Below are 20208 nucleotides of genomic sequence, written 5' to 3' on the forward strand. Positions count from 1 at the left end.
TTGTGGATTTGAGTCCTGATCAGAGCACATACCTAGGTTGCGAGTTTGATCCCCAGCGGGAGCACATACAAGAGGCAAATGATTGATGTTTCTCTCTCACATCAATGTTTCTTTCTCTTTCTCTCTCTCTCTCTCAAATCAATGAACATATCCTCTGATGCAGATTAAAAAATAATAATAATTGTATATAAAAGTGTCTTCTTCTGGATTCTCTATCTTGTTTTATAGATTTCTATTCCTGTGCTGGTATCAAAATGTTTCAGTTATAGTAGGTTTATAGACCAGAATACAATGAGATAATGACTTTAAGATGGTGGGGGAGGGAAGAACCCTTCAATATAAAATTATATTCCAAGCTAAACCATTATTTAAGAGTGAGAATAAATTAAAGACATTTTCAGTTAAACAAAGATTGAGGAGATATATCACTCACAGTCCCTTTGAACTAACTACTAACTATTACTGCAAATGGAGAAAAATGGACCAGAAGGAAGTAATGAGATTCAAGAAACAATGGTAAGAAAATAAATTGGTAAGTATGAGATTGAATATAAAAAGCATTGAATGAATAAAATAATAATAATCTTTAGAGTAGAAAATCAAGGTAGAACCAAAACACTAGGCAATAGCATAACACGTAAGAGAGAAGAGTGATTTTGTTTAGAGCTTTCTAAGTTCCTTTATTTGAGATGAGAGGTTTCTATGAGAGAGACTGGCTTGAATTCTCAAATTAATCAAGAATATATGTAATGCTGTCACTAAAAAAATTGGAAGAGAAAATATGACTTCTAAATCAGTAAAAGAGGAAAAAAGAAAACAAGAAAATGTGATAAACTCCAAAAAGGAAAACAGTAGAAAATGCATGATGAATTTTTTAAAAGCACAAAATAATATGACAGAAATGAATCCAAATATCAGTGATCACAGTAAACATAAACAGACTAAATTAACCAGTTAAGAACTCTGAGGTCATGTATACATATTTTAACATAGACATACAGTTATAAGAGATATTGTACATCTAATATATGGAAAAACTGGAAGTAAAGGGACAAAAAAAGGTACGAGGCAAAAGTTAACCAAGTAAGTTGAAATTACTCTATCACAGTAAGTTGAAATTACTCTATCACTATCAAACAATATAAACTTTAAAAATCATTAGAGATAAAGCTCATTAGTAGAGTAGAAAAGATAATTCATATATATCAAAACAACAAAACCTAGCCTACAAACATGACACCAAAAAGTGACTGAAAGAAAAAGGTAAATTGATGAATACACTAGTATTATAATGGTATATTTTAACATACTTCTCTCAGCACTAACAGAGCAGAAATATAGGAGAAAACTCAGAATACAGAACATTTCAAAAGCACAATGAACAAAGCTGATCTACAAAAACTCATGGATATTTCCAAAAATTATCACATACTAGGTCATGAATAAAATTTTAAAAAATATATTTTTAAGATTTTATTTATTTATTTTTAGAGGGAGAGGAAGAAAAACAGAAAGAGAGGGAGAGAAACATCAGCTTTCTCTCATACACACCTCAACCAAGGACCAAACCCACAACCCAGGCATGTGCCTTGACCAAGAATCAAACCAGTGAACTTTTGCTTTGTGGGATGATGCTTAAGCAACTGAGCCACACCAGTCAGGGCACACGAATAAAATCTTAACTAAAAATGTTATCATATAGATCATATTCTCTGATCATATTATAATGAAAATAGAAATTAACAATAAAAATATAACTTCCAAACCCTATAAATTTGAACACAAAAATATCTCTAAAGATCCATTGGTTAATCAATGTGAAATTAAATTTAAGAAAGATGTGTTATCAGAATGTCAGCAGCATGGGTATGATTTTATATAAATTTTCCCTTAAAAATAAACTAAAAGTTAAAACCTGCAAAATGTCTAGATTCTATATTCCATTACATATATTCAATTCACTAAATTCAATTGTCCACTTTAAAAAAATATTAATTAGCAAGTATGAGAAAACTTAAATTATTTGTTCCCAAGAAAATTTACCTTAATTTCCCCTATCGTTGGCAGGTGCAGTAGAAGGAAGGGCTCTATCCATACAGAGATATTTGAATCAAACTTATTACTAAAAGAATTAAAAGCCTAAAATATAATTCATTTTTATTAGTAATCAGAGAGAATACTAGAGATATTTAAGATTATTACCCCCTTGGTAAAATGGAACAAAATGTAGGGTTTCAGAAAGTAACTTTCTGATCACACTTTTCCTTTTTGTAGCGTCTATGAGGATAAGGGCTTTTCAAAACAGATTTACATACGAAGTGGAAGGTTTTGAATCCATACATTCAAATTTATTTGACCAACTTTCACTGACAAAGTACTTATGTACCAGGCCCTGTACTAAGTAATGGGGATTCTAGGGTCAATAAAATGAAGACCTTGATGAGGAACTCACATTTTTCTACCAAGGACATTACTAGTGTCATGACCATGACACTGTAATCTAGGCAGAGTCACTCAATGTGCCTTCGAGCTTAATAAGAATCTCTACTAAATAGGAGTGCTCCATAGTAGAAAGCAACCTAGACAAAGATGATGATGATGATGATGACAACAATGACAGCAATGGTAAATTACAGTAATGGCAGTTATCATCTACTGGAAACTTCTATGTGTCAGACATTGTTTATAGTACATAGGTGATCTCATTCTGACCACTTCTCTAGAGAACAGGTGCTGTTACTATCTCCAACATACAGAGGAGAAACTAGGCACAAGGAATCTCAAATAACCTGCCCAAGATAGAAAAGCTAGGGAACAGCAGAAGCACTATTTTATACCACCTCCCCTACCAAATTTATTTCATGTATATTCACCTGTATGCAGGTGAATAAAGAAACAGCATCTGAAAGATGCTGAGCTGTTATCCCAACACAGGGATGTTGATCAAATACACAGCTATTCAGATTGTTCTCCTGACTATTTGCATTTCAGTGTATCCTTATAGTGAAGCCTTACCCCTGAAGTTAGTCTGGGTGTGTATCCTGCCATTTAAACAAATATAGTAATACCTCAAAAGCAAAGAAAGAATTGAAAATGCAGACAGAGGAAAGTGATAATAGAAGAGACATGATTTGTGAATAAAAAGGGTAAGTGGATGGTGGAGGAGAATGCAGAATGCAAGTAGGATCCCTAATCCTCTAAGAATGGATAGAAGGAAGAATGTGGATAGAAGGCTTGGGGGGAGGGCAGAAGTGCCAGGAAGGAAGGGGGGCATACTGCAGAAAATTTCCTCCTAATTGTTTTTCTCTGCCAGTAAAGGCCCAATACCCAACTGTTTGCACACTAACCCACATAATTTCCTCTGTAATCTCCATAGACAATGAAATATTTTTTCTTAGAGAGCCCTGCCCAGTGACTTTATAGCCAAATTCAATGACCTTTTTTTCTCATTCCCTTTTCCATGAACGTTTTAATGACGTACATCTCTATACTCTACCTCATCAGATTGTATGGTATCAAACTCACAACATTGTGAGTTTCAATGAGGGAGGGAGAAAGGAAGGAAAACTAAAATTTAGTGCCAGACAGTGTGTTTTCATACATATTCTCCACAAAACTCAATGCAGCAGGTATCTGTTTCAGAGATAAGAAAACTAAGGGCCAGAGATGTCAAGTCTTTTGAGCATAGTCACAGCAAGAAGTGATGAGACAAAAAATGAGTCTATGGGAGCCCAGTTGTCCTGTTCTTCCCATCACATACACTGCCCCCTACAGACAAGAGTCTACACGTGCTGCTGCCCTGGTCCTGAACCACCAGGCTACAGCCACCCAGCAGATCCTAGTATAATAAAAGCACTCTTATCCTAAGACTACGTTGTAAATCTTTTTTAAAAATATACACACATCTTAAAATACTGTTTAACTTAAACCATGAAACATTTATTTGCAATCTTTTGTCAAAGAGTAAGACTTTCTCTTTCAGCACCTCTGCCAATTAAATCACAATATTTTCCTGCATAAACCATACCCATGATAATTTTCACTGAATTATCAGTTTCAGCTTCTTTAAAACAGAGCAAAAACTTAGGCACTCATAAAGCAATCTGAATTCAGAATCTTTCTAGGTTTATAATTCCCCCAATCTCACCCATACCCACCTAACACAATTACTATTAGTTGTTTAGAGCTTTATTCAAAGCTTTCATAAAAATGACTGTATTTTCCTACTCCTTTTTCATGTTTGCATAAATTTTAACTAGATTATATAATTTAATAATTACGATGAGTAGAAACGGGTTTGGGAAGAAGCCCAATGGTTACTGATAAGGATATAATTGAAGTGGTAGAAACGTTCAAGAGTTTTAGAAAGTAACCAATACACGCAGGAGATCACGAGCTTTGAGAGGATGAGTTGACAGAGGAAGCTGAAAACATCAGTGATACTAGGAAGCCAGAGAACTGGGCTCAAATGAAGAGAACTTCTGCTGTAATTCTGAACTAGGTGAGAGATCTTGTCTATTGCCCGTACAGAGAAAAAGAGAAGGACAGAGAATGTTAAAGAGACAAAGTTACTATGAGATTTTCAGAGAGAAAAGGGAGGGACTTTTTGTTTTAAAATTCTGAAATAGTTACAAAGAGAGAAATTATAACTAACCACATACAAAACTTTGGCGAACAGAAGAGTAAGAAAAGTACAAGCAGAGCTACAGAGAAACAAGCAAGTGTGTACAGACAAGTGAATCAAAAATTAGCCAGGTCAAGAGAGCACGGTGTAGGCATCATTGTCAGCTGTTATACTGATGTGCTCAATTTCCTTTTTTTTCATGTATGTGTGTGTATATACGTGTGCATGCCAATATATATATTTACACAGGTATATGTACACATACATATTGTCATAGAATAAGGTCTATGCTCTATGTACTTTCCATAGTTCTATCATATTTCTGACTACTATGGTTTTTTTTTCCCACTTCTAGAAAGCTATTGGAGGAATAAGCATGAGTCTATCTATGCCACTCAAGTAACTCACAAAATATGCTTTCTTGTCACAGCTTTATCTGTGAACATCTTTACACTTTTCAAGACCTCGGCAGATGATCATCCAGCCCCTGTGTAAGCACTTCAGTGGCTACAGTTCCCTAGTTCACTGGCAGCCAACTCTGTTGTCAGACCACTTAGACTGCACAAAGTTCTTCCCTATATTGGGCCAAAATCTGCCTGCTGTAATTTGCCCCCACTCTATCTTCTGCAGATACAGGGAGTAAATCAATGCCCCCTCTAATGTGATAGCATAGAAATACTTGAACATAAGTAACAAATCCTAAATCTCCGCTCACCCAGACTACAGGTCCCTAGAGTGTTCAGCATGTTCCACGTAAAATGAAAAGGAAAGTCAACACTCACCACACTTCACCATTCCGACCTCATAGCATTTCCGAAGTCGGCAGGCTTGGCAGCTTTTGCGCCGGTTCTTGTCTATTGTGCACTGATTAGTAGCTGGACAAATATAATCATTATGTCCTACAGCAAAGCAAAAAAAGGCAGGTTATTGTTACAATATTTTGGGTAACTATCTTCCTGGTCAACAACACTGATTATGCTACCCAGCTGAGAGACAGGGGTATCATCTTGATGACAGGCACAGGTACAAAGGTCAAAGTTCACCCTCAGCCTTTAATATCCTACTTCTTGACTAATAGGTTAATTTCTACATTTACTTAGAATTCTCAATAGATATATTTACAAATATTCTCCTTCAGACATGGAAAGGGAGACAGTTACCTGGAATTGATTTGCTCCAAATCACAGAGCTTAAGGAGTATTTAAAAAGGTCACCAAATTCAACTGCTTATATTTTTTAACATATATATCACCCTTTGGGATTTAACATGATGTTTTTATGGGAATCCATAGTCTTATAAAATAACTGAACTAGTCAATAAGAGAATAAGGAAATTAGCAAACTAAAAAAAGAGCAGAAAGAACTGCTACTTAACAATGGTTTTAGATTATTTTTCTTCTCAATTCTTTATTCCTTCCCTTAGCCTTGTGTCCTTGCAGTGACTAGAGTGGGCAGAATATACTTCCCACCAGCTGAGGGTGGACTTGGCCATGGAACTTGCTTTAGCCAATGGTATGTTTGTAGATGTGCTACTCCAACAGTCTGGCTTGGCCTCAGGTAGCCACTGGCTCAAGGAGAAAATGGAGCAGATGTGAACTCAACCCTAAGCTTAGAGCCAAGCTTTATGAAGCAGAGTCACCTAACCAACCCAGAGACCTACAACTAAGAAAAATGATGCTCATTGTAGTCAGATACTAGTTATATAGCAATCTCTGACTAAAGACAATGGTACCTCTTTTAATTCTTTTAAGAAAGAGATTTTTAAAAATTCCATTTCAGAAATTGTTTCAGATGCTACGTGGAGGATAGATTAGAGGCAGCAACATTGATGGAGGCCGGAAGGCTGGAAGGCCAGGAGGCCAGAAGGCCGGAAGGCCAGGAGGCCAGGTGAGAACCTCCTGTACCTGTGCAAACCAGAGATGAGGCTGTCTGGACGGGGTAATGTAAGGAAAATGAAGAGAGCTATCTGGATCCGAGAGGTTTAGGGAATAGAATGGGATGGAATAGAATTACAATTGATAAAAATAAAAGTGCATAGGATAATTTTCTACTTTTATTTCTTCATTGTGTCTTCCTTTTTATTTTTTTTTTAAGATTTTATTTATTTTTTAGACAGAGGGGAGAGGAGGGAGAAAGAGAGGGAGAGAAATATCAATGTGTGGTTGCGTCTCGGGCACCCCCAACTGGGGACCTGGCTCACAACCCACGCATGTGCCCTGACTGGGAATCGAACCAATGACACTCACTGTGTCTTTCTAATATATAATATGACCTGACCTTCTTACATTAAAGCTACAATGAACCAGAATTTCAACATGGGAAATGGATGAAGCTCAATAATGAAGTAGATGGGCAAGTCATAAAAGAAACAAGTCACACACAAATAAAATAAAGGAGAAGATTACATTTATTCAAAGTTCAGAAATAGATAAAATAAACTATATTGTTTAGGGAATTATGCTTAGGTTGTAAAACCACGGCCAAGGAAGACAGGTTAGGCCTGTCTTACCTCTGCAGGAAGGGAAGGAGCTGGGGGACGGACTAGAAGGACCACCCAGAGGGACCCTGGGACTCTGAAGATATCCTATTTCATGGCCTGAGCACTAGATACACAGGAATTTGTATTCTTTAAACTGGCTATAAATAAATGCTGGAATAAATATGTTCCTTAACTCTGTTCTTCTATCCTTTGAGAGAGGCTGGAAGCAGGGAAAGCCAAGAGCAGTGAACAAACTATCACCCAGATCTTGATTTATAAATATTATTCTCCTTCAAGAAGAAACAGGGCTCTTTGGAGAAACAGCTGATTTCAGGACTGGGGCAGAGAAAGTGCAAGATGAACCTGAAATACCTTGTTGTGCTGGGAAGTAAAGAAGTGCCCAAGAATTATGGGTACATGACACACGGGCACACATGCAACGCCCCAGTTTAAAGGAATCCTACTGACCAAATCTGAAATAATTTGGATATCCAAATAAATAATGACAGAAAAAGCAACCAGCTATAGAAAATAAGAAATAAATTATATTGATATAAATTAATTACGCTCTCTTCCAGGTTAGGGGAAAATCATCTAACTTCCAGCCCCTCTCCTGCCTGCTCTGGTGGAGTCATATAATCATAGCATAATCACTAGAGACTATCCCAACAATATCTGCATATAATGTAACCTAACAAAGGGAGCACCACTGCCATCATATTTACAGGTTCCACACACACTCATAAATAAAACAATGTGGAGAAATTTGACTACTTAAGATAAATACATTTGATGGGGAAAAATGGGACAACTGTAAATGAAAAACAGTATTTTTTTTAAAAAAGATAAATACATTTGATCCTTATTTCTTTCAATATCCCAAAAGAACTGAGTAGCCAGTTTCAGTTACTGCAATGCATTTACACCAGAGGGTGCCCAAAATATGAAGAGTCCATAATCATTTGGGCATTAACTAATTAGAATAACACTAACTTTTACTGTGCACATTCAGAATGTGACATTCCTTTCCACTTCCCCAATAGTTCCTTCCAATATAGGAAGAAATGACCTGGGGAAAGCAGAGGAAACTTACTTTTCATTGTTATCAGCTATACTCTCAGGGTTCCTTTGAATGCAGATTTTTCCCCAACAGCAAATAAGAAGGATCTCTTTCTAAAGGATGTAGTTAGTTGTATTGGAGCAGAATTTCCTTAAGGGATAATATTCTAGAACCTCAGGAAGATACAGAATTGTCATCATATCAAGAGTTTAGTTCTGAATTTCAAAAAAAAAAACTAAATTTTTCTTATCAAAAACAGCAGGGTACTGGACCGGGTCTTACAATCTACTACTAAAATTATCATAGATAAAAATATTTAAACACTGAATATGGTAAATGTAGAATAAAACACTTTGTGCATAAAAGCAAAAATAAGCAAACACCATGATTTACGTCTTGTAATGTTTGATGACGTAGGTTCTGTTACCTATGTTGTTTTAACTTTTAATAAGAAAATTAAGTTCGGAATGGCAGAGGCCGTCGTCCACCTAATTATGAAGATCTTAGAAAAGGTGGGTTTAAATGAGATGAGAATTAGAGGAGATATACAAGGAAGAAAGGGGGGGAAATGTTGATGTAAGAATACGGAAGAGTTAAAAAAAAAACCTAAAATATCTTGAATTTATATGATGTTGATAATTAACCAAATATTTTCACATAACCACCCTTATCATTTTTGGAACAACTCTGTGAGTATCTCCATTTCACAGAAGAGGAAACAGGCTGAAGAGAAAGTCAATGAACTACTAAGTTCTAGGACAAACAGGTGAATTTCAGGAGATCCACTGGAAAGTGACCCTTTATCTAAGAATACTCTAATCATGCCCCCACCTCTGGATTCTACCACTTGAGATAAAATGTTCTCTTTATCTAGAGTTATTAGTGGGGTGAGTTAATTTCGTAAATCTCTGTTTGCCATTTGCACACTATAAATCCCTTTAAGGTTGCCTTTCTTAACCCATTAAGAATAAGGCACTGAGGCTTTGACAGAAAGGGGAAGGAAGCTAAGAGATGAGAACATGGGATGTTGCCTAAGAGGAGGGCTTCCAAGGGAGGAGTTACTGAGCAGAGAGACAGAAGAGAGCACAAGTAAGCGAGAAAGTGACTTCAGTTGCTCTTCTAGGTATCTGAAAAATTTGAAAACATTTATTTATAAGATATATGTACTCACATCGACACTGAGCTAAGTGTCGCTGGTTCAATCTTCCAGTCAGGGCACATCAGAGAAGGAAAACTCTGATTCCAAAAAAACCTCCGCTGCCTTGCGGCATACCTCTTCAGGGGAAAGGCTAAGGGAGTAAACCCCGACAGAAAATCCGGAGCCGGAGTCCCTAAGGCGGTTTGACGTTGTAGTCAACACTGGCAACTCCTGCGGCGCACCTGAAGCCAAGCTGTATTGACTCCGTCTTTCCCTTGGATCCTTCAGCTGCGAAGAGAGGGGGGGTCTGCTGCATGGGCAACAGCAGATCCTCCATATCACCCTGCCCAGGCTCTGTAGCTTCAGCTTCACTGGAGAGGACACTCCAGCGTCATCGCAAGATGTCGATTCAACACGGGAGGAGACATATACCGTGTCACTCCCGAGTTGGACTGCACAGCCATTCTCAGCGGTGCAGATAGACTCTTAAGAAGCTACACCATCGTCTCTCGAGACGGACGGCTGCCGACGACGATGTACTCACATATTCATTGCAGCATTCTTCACAGTGGCCAAGACATAGAATCAACCTCAGTGTCCTTCAGTGGATGATTGGATAAAGACAATGTGGTACATATATGCAAAGGAATACTGCGCAGCCATGAGAAAGGATGAAATGCTGCCATTTGCAACAACATGGATGAATCTTGAGAGTATCATGCTAAGCAAAGTAAGTGAGAGAGAAAAGGACAAGAATCATATGATTTCACTCATATTAGGATATAAAACTGAAAGCAGCAAGTGAAAAACAAAGCAAACCAACTCATAGACATAGACAGCAGTATGGTGGTTACCAGAGGGGAGACTAGAGAGGGTAAAGGGGGCCAAGTACATGGTGATGGAAAGAGACTAGACTTTGGGTGGTGAGCACACAATGCAATATTCAGATGATGTATCATAGAATTGTACACTTGGAACTTACACAATGCATTAACTAATGTCACCCCAATACATTTAATTCAATTTAAAAAAAGAAAACGACTTCAGCAAACTTGGGCTGGCAAGGGAAGGACAGTATGGAGAGGATAAGTGTGATGATGGGATGACTGGTGTACACAATTTGAAACTGATTAAAAAGGTGATTTAAAAAACAACTCATTCCAGCAGAAATTTGGAGAACCCAGACCAAGAAACAAAGAGGACTGTGAACGGAGGCTCCACTAGTTTGGGGCAAGACATGCCTCTAGCCCACTGGAGCTGAATTTCTGATTTCTGACCATTCCCATAATACATATTTATGTTCTCTTCCTCAGGAGCCAGCCCACCATCATGATGGCTATGCATGCCAGATATTAAACGTAAGTCAAAGGAAGAAACAATCCGTAATTCCTAAGGAGCACACATTTTTCCCAAGCTTTATCTTGACAAGGGTTGTAACTAGACATCTTCTCCCAAGAAGACAGTGATGTGTAATGGTAGGGCAAGAACCCCATTTGAGTTCTGGGGTTCTGGGGTAGAGATTCACAACTTATAAAGAGCTCTCCACTTGAAACAATCCACATCCCCCCTCAAACCCACATGATTCTCTCAACTGCTCATTAACTTCTTTGTGTAACAAAGAGGCCAGTGGTGAGCTTTTTGCCAGGTATTCTGCAAAACTATTTAAAAGCAAAAGTGGAAAACTAAAGGAAGAGCCAACAATAGTCTTGTACCTTGAATGCTTCTTTTAAAAAAGGCCTTACATCCTTCACACGACCAGACTCCATAGTGATATCCTGAGGCATAGTCGCTGCAGACAGCGCAGACGTGGGCATCCTTCTTCGAACTTGGACTAGTGACAGGGCTGACACAACTGCTCCCACTAAGCTTCCTTTTCAGCGTCTCTCTGGAGGCAAAGAAAACAATCATTGTAAAAAGCATTAACGGGAAAAGGAGCACCTCCTAGAAAAAAAAATCTAACATGAATATTGCTTCATTTATCTCTTTGCCCCCCCCCCTCCAGGGTTCATAACACATATGATCAAGCAAAACCTCTGTTACTGGGATCAGATCTAAAAAGAGTCTCATTCACTGTTGGAAATGACTAATGTTTGCAACTGGTGAGGCGAGTTATGCCAGCCATGCAGCGCTGATGAGCACCAGTAACTACAAATGGTCAGTTGTAGCTATTGGGTGCATGTCTCTAAGTGTCATAAGTGACCATACTGAGTCTTCCCCATAGTTTTGAACCACCAGCAAGTATGCAGTGGCCTTTCCTAGTGACTAGAGCTCATCGACCCTGCATGAAGGGGCCTGACCTCACCTAACTTTTTTCAGGTGCCATTCCCAACTGTGTTACCAAATAGCCCTTCAGAGTTACCATTGAAATGGGGGAACACAAACTTTTCATTCTGCAATTCAAGATAAAGGCCTAGAATAAAAATAATTTTAAGAGAAGTAACAAATGAACTCTAAGTTATATTAAGGTAAATGCTATACATTGGTTTGGAAAGGAGGGAAGGGAAGAGAAGGGGAAGGGAGGGGAAGGAAGAGAAAAGGAGAGAGAGAGAAAGGTAAAGAGAGAAGAGCAGGGGAGAGGGTGAACACTCATTTGTTCTTAGAGAAAGCTCTGAAGGCAGCAGGCACGCCCTGCTGGGTGGAAGGCCAAGGACTTTCACAGAGGAAGGAGGGTCCATCAAAGGAGTACTGGCCAGCACCAAAATCATGCCTGGCTAGTTCCTAATTTTGCTAAGGCATGTTTGTTTTGGAAAGGAAATAATAGAAGTATGATTGATGTATAAGTGAAGGTAATTATGCTATGGTTTAAATTACCGAAATATTAGGAGACCTCTGTTTAGAACTCATGCTCAGGAATAAAATACTTCTTCTGTTAAAGACTGAATAAAGGACTTAGTGTCAAGATGGCGGCAAAGGTAAACATGTCTCGCCTCCTCGCAGAACCACGTCAAAATGACAACTAAATTATAGAACAACCATCACTCAGAACTGTCAGAAATTGAGTTGAATGGAAGTCTGACAACTACAGAATTATAAAAACAACATCCATCCAGTTTGGTAGGAGAAACAGAGACGTGGAACAGACTGGTCCCACAACCACTTGTGGAGGATAAAAATCCAGGAGGGATATTTCGGGAGCGAGGGGTCCCAGCCCACACCAGGACCCCAGCCCAGGGTTCTACTGTCAGGAAGATAAGTTCCCACAACTTCTGGCTGCAAAAAAGAGCAGGAATTGAGTCAGTGAAAGAAATTTATGGTGTTCCAAGCAGTTTCTCTTAAAGAACCCACACACAGTCTAACCCAGACTCACTCCCTCTGAGCTCCAGCACCAGGGTAGCAGCTCAAAAGGCACCAGTGGCATACAGGGAAGAACCGAAGTGGCTGGCATCAAGGCAAGAGCTGGGGGACAGCTTTCTCCCAGACAGAAAGGTGAACACAGCCACAGAGTCAGCAGGGTGCCATATCCTCAGACTCCATCAACCTGGCTAACACTGTTTGCCCTGCCCTGGAGATCTCTTGGGCTTCTTCCCACCCAACAGACAACTGTTAACAGAAGCTTTTCCATATGAATGGCTGGTCTTGGCTCAGGCTTCACAACTTCCTAAATCTTTTCAAACAAGCAAAAACCAGCCTTATTAAGCCCCAAACCCAGTCACACACAAGCAGCAACCAGCCTAGATTCATAGCTAGGCTTCGCCTGAGAATCTCCAAGCCCAGCACAAGCAGCAGCCATCTCAGATTGCTGCATAGCTCAGGCAGGGTGGCCCCAGGCAAAACACAGGTGGGGGCTGGCCTTGGCCTTCACCACCCGGAAATCCCTAGGGCCTGCATACCCAGGGGACAGCTACAGACCATTTCAGAGCACCACCACCCTACCCCTGCACAGCTGATCCCCCACAGAGGATCAGTGGTCATAGCCAGTCCTTGCAGCTGACTGGCCTGGATAAATCCCTCCCATTGATCTGCCAATAGCAACCAAGACTCAACTGCAAGAGGAGGGTTTACTCAGCCCACATGAAGGGCACATCTTGAGTACCCAGCTTGGGTGATAAGGGAGGCTACGCTGACCCTACAGGACACCTACTGCATTAAGCCACACTACCAAGACAGAACTAAATGACATGGAGATAAGCAATCTATCAGATGCAGAGGTCAAAACACCGGTTATAAGGACGCTCAAGGAACTTAGTGAGGACTTCAACAGCATAAAAAAGATCCAATGAGAAACAAAGGATACACTAATTGAAATAAAGAACAATTTACAGGGAAACAACAGTAGAGTGGATGAAGCCAGGAATCAAATTAATGATTTGGAACATAAAGAAGCAAAAAACAACCAATCAGAACAACAAGTAGAAAAAAGAATTTTAAAAAAATGAGGATTTGTAAGCAGCCTCTGGGGCAACTTCAAGCACTCCAACATTCATATCGCAGGGGTACCAGAAGGATAAGAGAAAGAGCAAGAAATGGGAAATCTATTTGAAAAAGTAATGAAAGAAAACTTCCCTAATTTGGAGAAGGAAATAGACATAAAAGTCCAAGAAGCACAGAGTCCCAAACAAGATGGATGCAAAGAGGCCCACTCCAAGACACATCATAATTAAAATGCTAAAGGTTAAAGATGAAGAGAGGACCTGAAAAGTGGCAAGAGAAAAGCTGATAATTACCTACAAAGAAGTTCCCATAAGCCTATCAGCTAATTTCCCAAAGGAAATTTTGCAGGCTAGAAGGGACTGGCAAGAAATATTCAATGTCATGAAAACCAGGGACCTACAGCCAAGATTGCTCTACCCAGCAAAGATATCATTTATAATCAAAGGGCAATTAAAGAGCTTCCCAGACAAGAAAAAACTAAAGGACTTCATCGTTACCAAGCTATCATTATATGAAATGTTAAAGGTACTTATTTAAGAAAAGAAGATCAAAACTATGAACAAGAAAATGGCAAAAATACATACTTGTCAACAATTGAATCTAAAAAACAAACTAAGCAAACAAGAACAGACAGAATCATGGATACACAGAGCATTCCGATGGTTGCCAGATGGGAGGAGGGTGTGGAGGAATGAGTGAAGAGGTGAGGGGATTAAGAAGTACAAGTAGATAGTCACACAGTAGCCATGGAGATGTAAAGTACAGCATAGGAAATGGAGAAGCCAAAGAACTTATATGCATGACCCACAGACATGAACAAAAGTGTGAGAACTGCCTAGGGAGTTGAAGGTTGCTGGGTGGAGCAGGACAAAGGGGAGAAAAACTGGACAACTGTAATAGCTTAACCAATAAAATATAATTTAAAAGACTGAGTGAAAAACATTACTTTAAAGCAATTATCTACAATTGTTATATTCTCTTTTATTTTGCCAACAATAAATGTTTTTAAAAAATAAAAACACTGTGTAATATGGCTTTCTCAAAATTTTTGTTGTCATTGTTTTTATTTATTGATTTTAGAGAGACAAAGAAAGGGGTAGAGAGAGACAGATCAATTTGTTGTTCCATTTATTTATGCATTCACTTGTTGATTCTTGTACATGCCCTGACTGGGGATCAAACCCACAACCTTAGGGCATGGGGATGCCAGGGTTGCTTTCTCAAAGTTTTATAGTAGCATTTAAAAGTAATAAATTTCAATACCCAACAAACCGTAACTTAGACTTTGGTTATTTTTAGAAGTCTATCTCTCCCTCAATCTTTTCCCTATACTACCCATTCTCTCCATAGCCATGATTATCATTAAAAATATTACAAATTGTCCTGACCAATGTGGCTCATTTGGTTTGGCACTGTCCCACAAAGTTGCCAGTTGGATTCCTGGTCAGGGCACATGCCTGGGTTGTGGGCTCCGTCCTTGGTCAGGGCTCACAAGAGGCAACCAACCAATCAATGTTTCTCTCTCACATTGATGTTTCTCTCACTTCCTCCTTCCCTTCCCCTCTCTCTAAAAATAAATAAACTCTTTAGAAATATATGCTAAAAAATACTACAAATTGAATAGAAATAATTACCATGTTACCATGCATTTATAGAGAACAAATATTTTTTTAACTTCTAGAATTTTCAACAAAATTCTACATTAAATAGTTTCCCAACTTAAGAAGTTTGTACCAATTCTTGTCTGTCTTTTCAGGCTTCACATGTCTAGTATTTCATTTAAGTTGTAATACTACCACTGTTACTTTTATCCTGGACACAATTTGTCATGAATACTAAACTGTGATTTCACTTACAAAACAAGAAGGGTCCAAATTGACAGTAAAAATTTATTTTTAAAACTCAAATCACTTTATCAAAAGTGATTTAAGTTCACTTACTGTCTAAAGACAGTAGTCCTAATAATGAGTCTTCTCCACAGCACAGATCTACAAGCTTGACTTCTAATGAGAACTCAAATATCAAAATAGGTACTCTAGAATATCATGTTTTAAGTGCTCTAAGTATTCTGTGCAACTACTAAAAACCTTGTATAATGCTCATCGTTCTTTTCACTAAGTCATAAAGCAATTTGAATAATGTCCATGAACTACAATGAAGAATAGATTTACCTGTTTACAGGTAAGGTGTGTTCTAGAGATCTTGCTTCACACCAAGGACTCTTTTGAGGTTCTGCATACAGAAGTGAAGACTGGCAGTGGATTGCTAAAGGAGAGAGGTGTCCAGAAGTTGGCCACAACACATTTGGGCTTGTGGTCTGTTGACCAGGTCCCCCTTCTGAGTTATTGACACTGCTGGGGATACTGTAATTCATCACAGCAGGGCTATAGAATGTCATGGCTGAATATTCATGGTGGCTCTCTACGTAGGAAGAAGGTATGTATATGGGGCCATGCTCCAGGGGAAGGATGGATTGACTGCAGTTGTAGGAGGCAGGAGAGTTAAGGCTAGATGGTGAGTTTTTTATATCCATGTCTTGAAGAGGTAACATCTGAGAAAACGCCTTGTGAGAAGAGCCACAAAGGGACACTATAATGTTTTCAGTCTCATGGGCCTGTATAGGAGCTGTAAAGAGTAACAAAAAGCATTTCTAAGTTAGTTAGAGATACAGGCATAACTATCAAAAATGTTTAAGCATTTTTATTAAACACACACACATTGGTATGAGCTTAGAAATACATCCTCAAAGACATACATGAAAATATTAACCTCAGAGGGATAGGAATATGAGGCATGGAACTCTTATTTCCTACTTCATTCACTTCTTTATTGGTTTTGTTGGTATTAACCACAATAATATTTTTACCAAGGAAATTTATTATAAAATGCTTTTTAAAATTAAAATACACAGGTGCACATAAAAAAGCGACTGTTTTTTTAAAACCTGAGACTAGATAAAGTTGTTATGTAAAAAGTAATCAAAAATAAGCTGGAGCCCTGGCTGGTGTGGCTCAGTAGACTGAGTGCCAGCCTGCGAACCAAATGGTTGCCGGTTCTATTCCCAGTCAAGGCACATGCCTGGGTTGCAGGCTGGGTCGGGAATGCACAAGAGGCAACCACACTTGGATGTTTCTCTCCTCTTTCTCGCTCCCTTCCCATCTCTCTAAGAATAAATAAATAAAATTTTTAAAAATAAATAAATAAATAAGCTGGAAAACCCTGAACAAGCAGATCAGTGAGCCGAGCCAGCATTAATAGATATTCAATACACTGTGAGTAGCCAATAATAAAGAACAAGGAATCGACAGACCAGTGTAACCGTGACAGTTATCAATTTACTGCTCTCAGATTCTAGTGGCCCCCTAGGGTAAACAACCAAATTCGGGCATTATTTAAAATGAGCCAATGCTAAATTTTCTCAGTAGAGGGTGCTGCAGAGACTGCAGGAGGAAGAGGATGCTGTGATTTCTGCCCCTGACAGAGAGGTTGGCAGTGTGGATGAGAATATGCAATGGACCTGGTCCAGCCATGAGTCCATCCAAGGTCCCACTGAAAACTTACGGCCTTAGCGTAATGATAACCCACCTGCAATCCCCAATCCAGACTGTGGCCCAAGGAGTAGCACGTTGAGAAGTTGTTCCTTCTGCAAGCCCCTCACACCATGTGACCTGCACACTTTAAAGGCCTTCTGCCCCTGCAGGTAGGTACCTGCACTCCCACGGCATGCCCACGTCATGTGTTGCTGATCACCAGCTCCCAACCTGCAGCTCCAGACCAGCTCTGACCTGGCTAAACCAGTGAACATCTCTGCTAGTTAACGGTCAAACCACCTTCTCCCCTGAGGTCTGACCCTTTCCAAGTTTGTCCTTCCTTGGGTACTCTATTTCAGTTCTAGGGTATGATTTAGAGTTCTCCTCTACCTTATACTTAGTCTCCTATCATAATTAATTATAAATAATTTTCACATTAAACCTCCCCTACGGAACCTATTGTATACTTTCTATCTCCTGATTGGCCCAGACTGCTATAGGACAGAATGGAAAACCCCAAAATGGAAAATCCAGAAGATTTTGGAAATTTGGTAGTGATAAAGGTGGCATCTCAGGGAAGACAACAAACAACAGAATTGCCATTGGAAAAAGAATGTATACCAGAATGAACTGGTTGAGAGATCCAAGAGCAAGGGAAGGAAGAGCGAGAGGGAGGGGACAGGGAAGAGTGGTAGGAGCTGCACAAGGGCTGGAAGCCAACAAAGTATAAATCCCCTCACAACATGGGCATGGAGAAACGTTCTCAACTACGGCTCCAAATCCAGAGGCAGTAAAAAGATGCACATAAAAGTACATCAATTTGGTGTGTAGAGGTAAATATTAGCATATCATAAAACACAGCACAGGCAAAGTCAAAAAATTAATAACAAATTGGAAATAAAAATATTCTCAACTTATATTAGAAAAAAGGGGATTATCTCCCTAGTATATAAAAAATATATATATTAAAATAAAGAGAGCAGAAATTTACTAGAAAAACTGGCAAAGATACGAGCAGATAGAGCACAGAAAAGGGAAAGCAAATGGCTCTTAAAACACATAAGATGTTTAACCTCATTCATAAAAGAGATACCAGCTAAAACTATACTGAGATACCATTTCTCATTTATCATGTTTGGTAAAAATTCAAACGTTTGGCAACAGACTCCCATGGAAAAGCTGGGCTCTTTCCTTCACTGCTAACAGGGGTGCAAATGGCACAACCTCAGTGGGTATTTATATATAAAGCAAGAGATCGTTGTCTGTAGCAAAATGAAATATTCTTTTACCCTTTGGACTATGAGTCCATAGTGTTAATAACAAGAGAAAAAAAAGGAATAATTTATTATCATTGCCAGTAATTGATACATCAGTTCTGCACCCTGAAAACTGGTAATTAAGGGGAAAGAATTAAGCCTGTAACCTGATTTTTTAAGAGGATCTTTAGTTTATCCCGAGGTCAAGGGCAAACCCTACTTTTTACAAAAGAATGCCACCTGACAAATAGTTCAGAAAAAAATATTTGGATGGACAGATTAGATAGATACAGAGTAAATAAGTCAAAATGTTAACAATTATTGAATCCAGACGTGGACATATGGACTTTCATTATACCAGTCTTTCAAGTTCTCTATAAGTTTGAAATTTTTCATGATAAAAAACTTTGGAGGGGGAAAAAGCACAAAATAACACAAGATTAAAAATGGGAACCTTGCAAAGAAAGGTAAGGATAACTGGAATAATATAATGTAGAAAAGGGAACAATGACCACTAATGAATAATGAAAATCAGTGAGGGACAGCATTAAGTAAAGAAACTTGCCTTAAGTTCTCCATCTTTAATATTTTCAGCTCAAGCTGTCACCTAATCCCATATGTAGGCAACTTGGCTATATAAGGTCCCCAATACCTTCCTCCGAACACTTCTACTTGAATGCTTACTCCATTTGTCCTCAAACGCAATGCATCAATGGTGTTTTTAAAATAGTCCACAAATTCTTTTAAAGGAGCGCTCCCTTCAAAAGGTGGAGCCTAACCTCCCCCTTGAATGTGAGCTACTTTTGGTAATCCAATTCTAAAGAAGTTACGCAAAAGAAACGGTATGTGACGCCCAAGGTGAGGTCATAAAAGGCTTTGCAGCCCTTCCTGGCCTGCTCTCCTGGATCACTCACTCTAGGGAACATTAGATGCCACATTGTGGGGACACGCAGCAACACTATGGAACCCTCCTGCCAACGGCCAGTGAGGAACTACAGCCGCCAGCCAACAGCTATGTGAGATATTTTGGAAGCAGATCCTCCAGCCCCAGTCAAGCTTTTAGATGACTGTGGCCTTGACTGACATCTTGACTGTCAGCCAACTTGGCTGCTTAACGCCATAATAATTTGTTACATAGCTTTAGATAATTATTACAATATCCAAGGTAAAATTCATCATTATCCAGCCCCAAACCACTCCTTTATTTCCTCGTGTTCATGGCAAAGCCATTACAATGATCTTAGACTTGTCCCCTTCATCCAATCATCTTTAATCACCAAGGCACACTGGTTTTTTTCTCCACGGGGCCTTTCCCCATGCTGTCTTTTGTCACCATCTGAGTGAGCACTCATGACTTCACATCCGTGCATCTGCAATAGGCTCCTTTCTACTCTTTGTCCCCGGTTAGCTCATTCTCCAGACCCAGAGAGCAGCCAGATTAACGCTCTTCAAACCCAGCTCTGATCAGCCCTCTGCTTCCCACCAGCCTCTGTAGTAAGTCACGGTCTTCTATCTTTCAAAGCCTTCCACTATACTGTCCCATCCCGTCATTCCACTCTGATCTGCTGTTTTCCTAACAGGAAACCTGCCATGTCCATAGGGAATATGCAAAGTCCATTGGGAAGTGGTTGGCATCTTATGCCTGAGCGGTTTTTTCACTCTTAACACCCCTATAGTTATTAGTATATAAATTTAATCCTTTTTATTAAGAGTACAACTATATAAAATCCTTCTTGGACACGGTAGAGGT

General features: G+C 39.1%; 1 protein-coding gene across 1 annotated transcript in view; it reads right to left on the bottom strand.

Moving 5' to 3' along the window:
• The window catches only part of ESR2 (estrogen receptor 2), a 43194-nt gene extending 26919 nt beyond the window's left edge, over window positions 1-16275 (bottom strand). Inside the window, exons 1-3 of the mRNA XM_090270970.1 lie at window positions 15844-16275; window positions 11014-11186; window positions 5407-5523 (exon numbers count right to left, since the gene is read on the bottom strand). Coding sequence (XP_090127096.1) covers window positions 5407-5523; window positions 11014-11186; window positions 15844-16223 — 670 coding nt within the window. The 5' untranslated portion in view covers window positions 16224-16275. The remainder of the gene's footprint in view (window positions 1-5406; window positions 5524-11013; window positions 11187-15843) is intronic.
• Between the last annotated feature and the right edge of the window lie 3933 nt (window positions 16276-20208).

Source organism: Furipterus horrens, unplaced genomic scaffold, assembly GCF_987537825.1.
Source record: "Furipterus horrens unplaced genomic scaffold, mFurHor1.1.pri manual_scaffold_3, whole genome shotgun sequence".
Lineage (NCBI taxonomy): Eukaryota > Metazoa > Chordata > Mammalia > Chiroptera > Furipteridae > Furipterus > Furipterus horrens.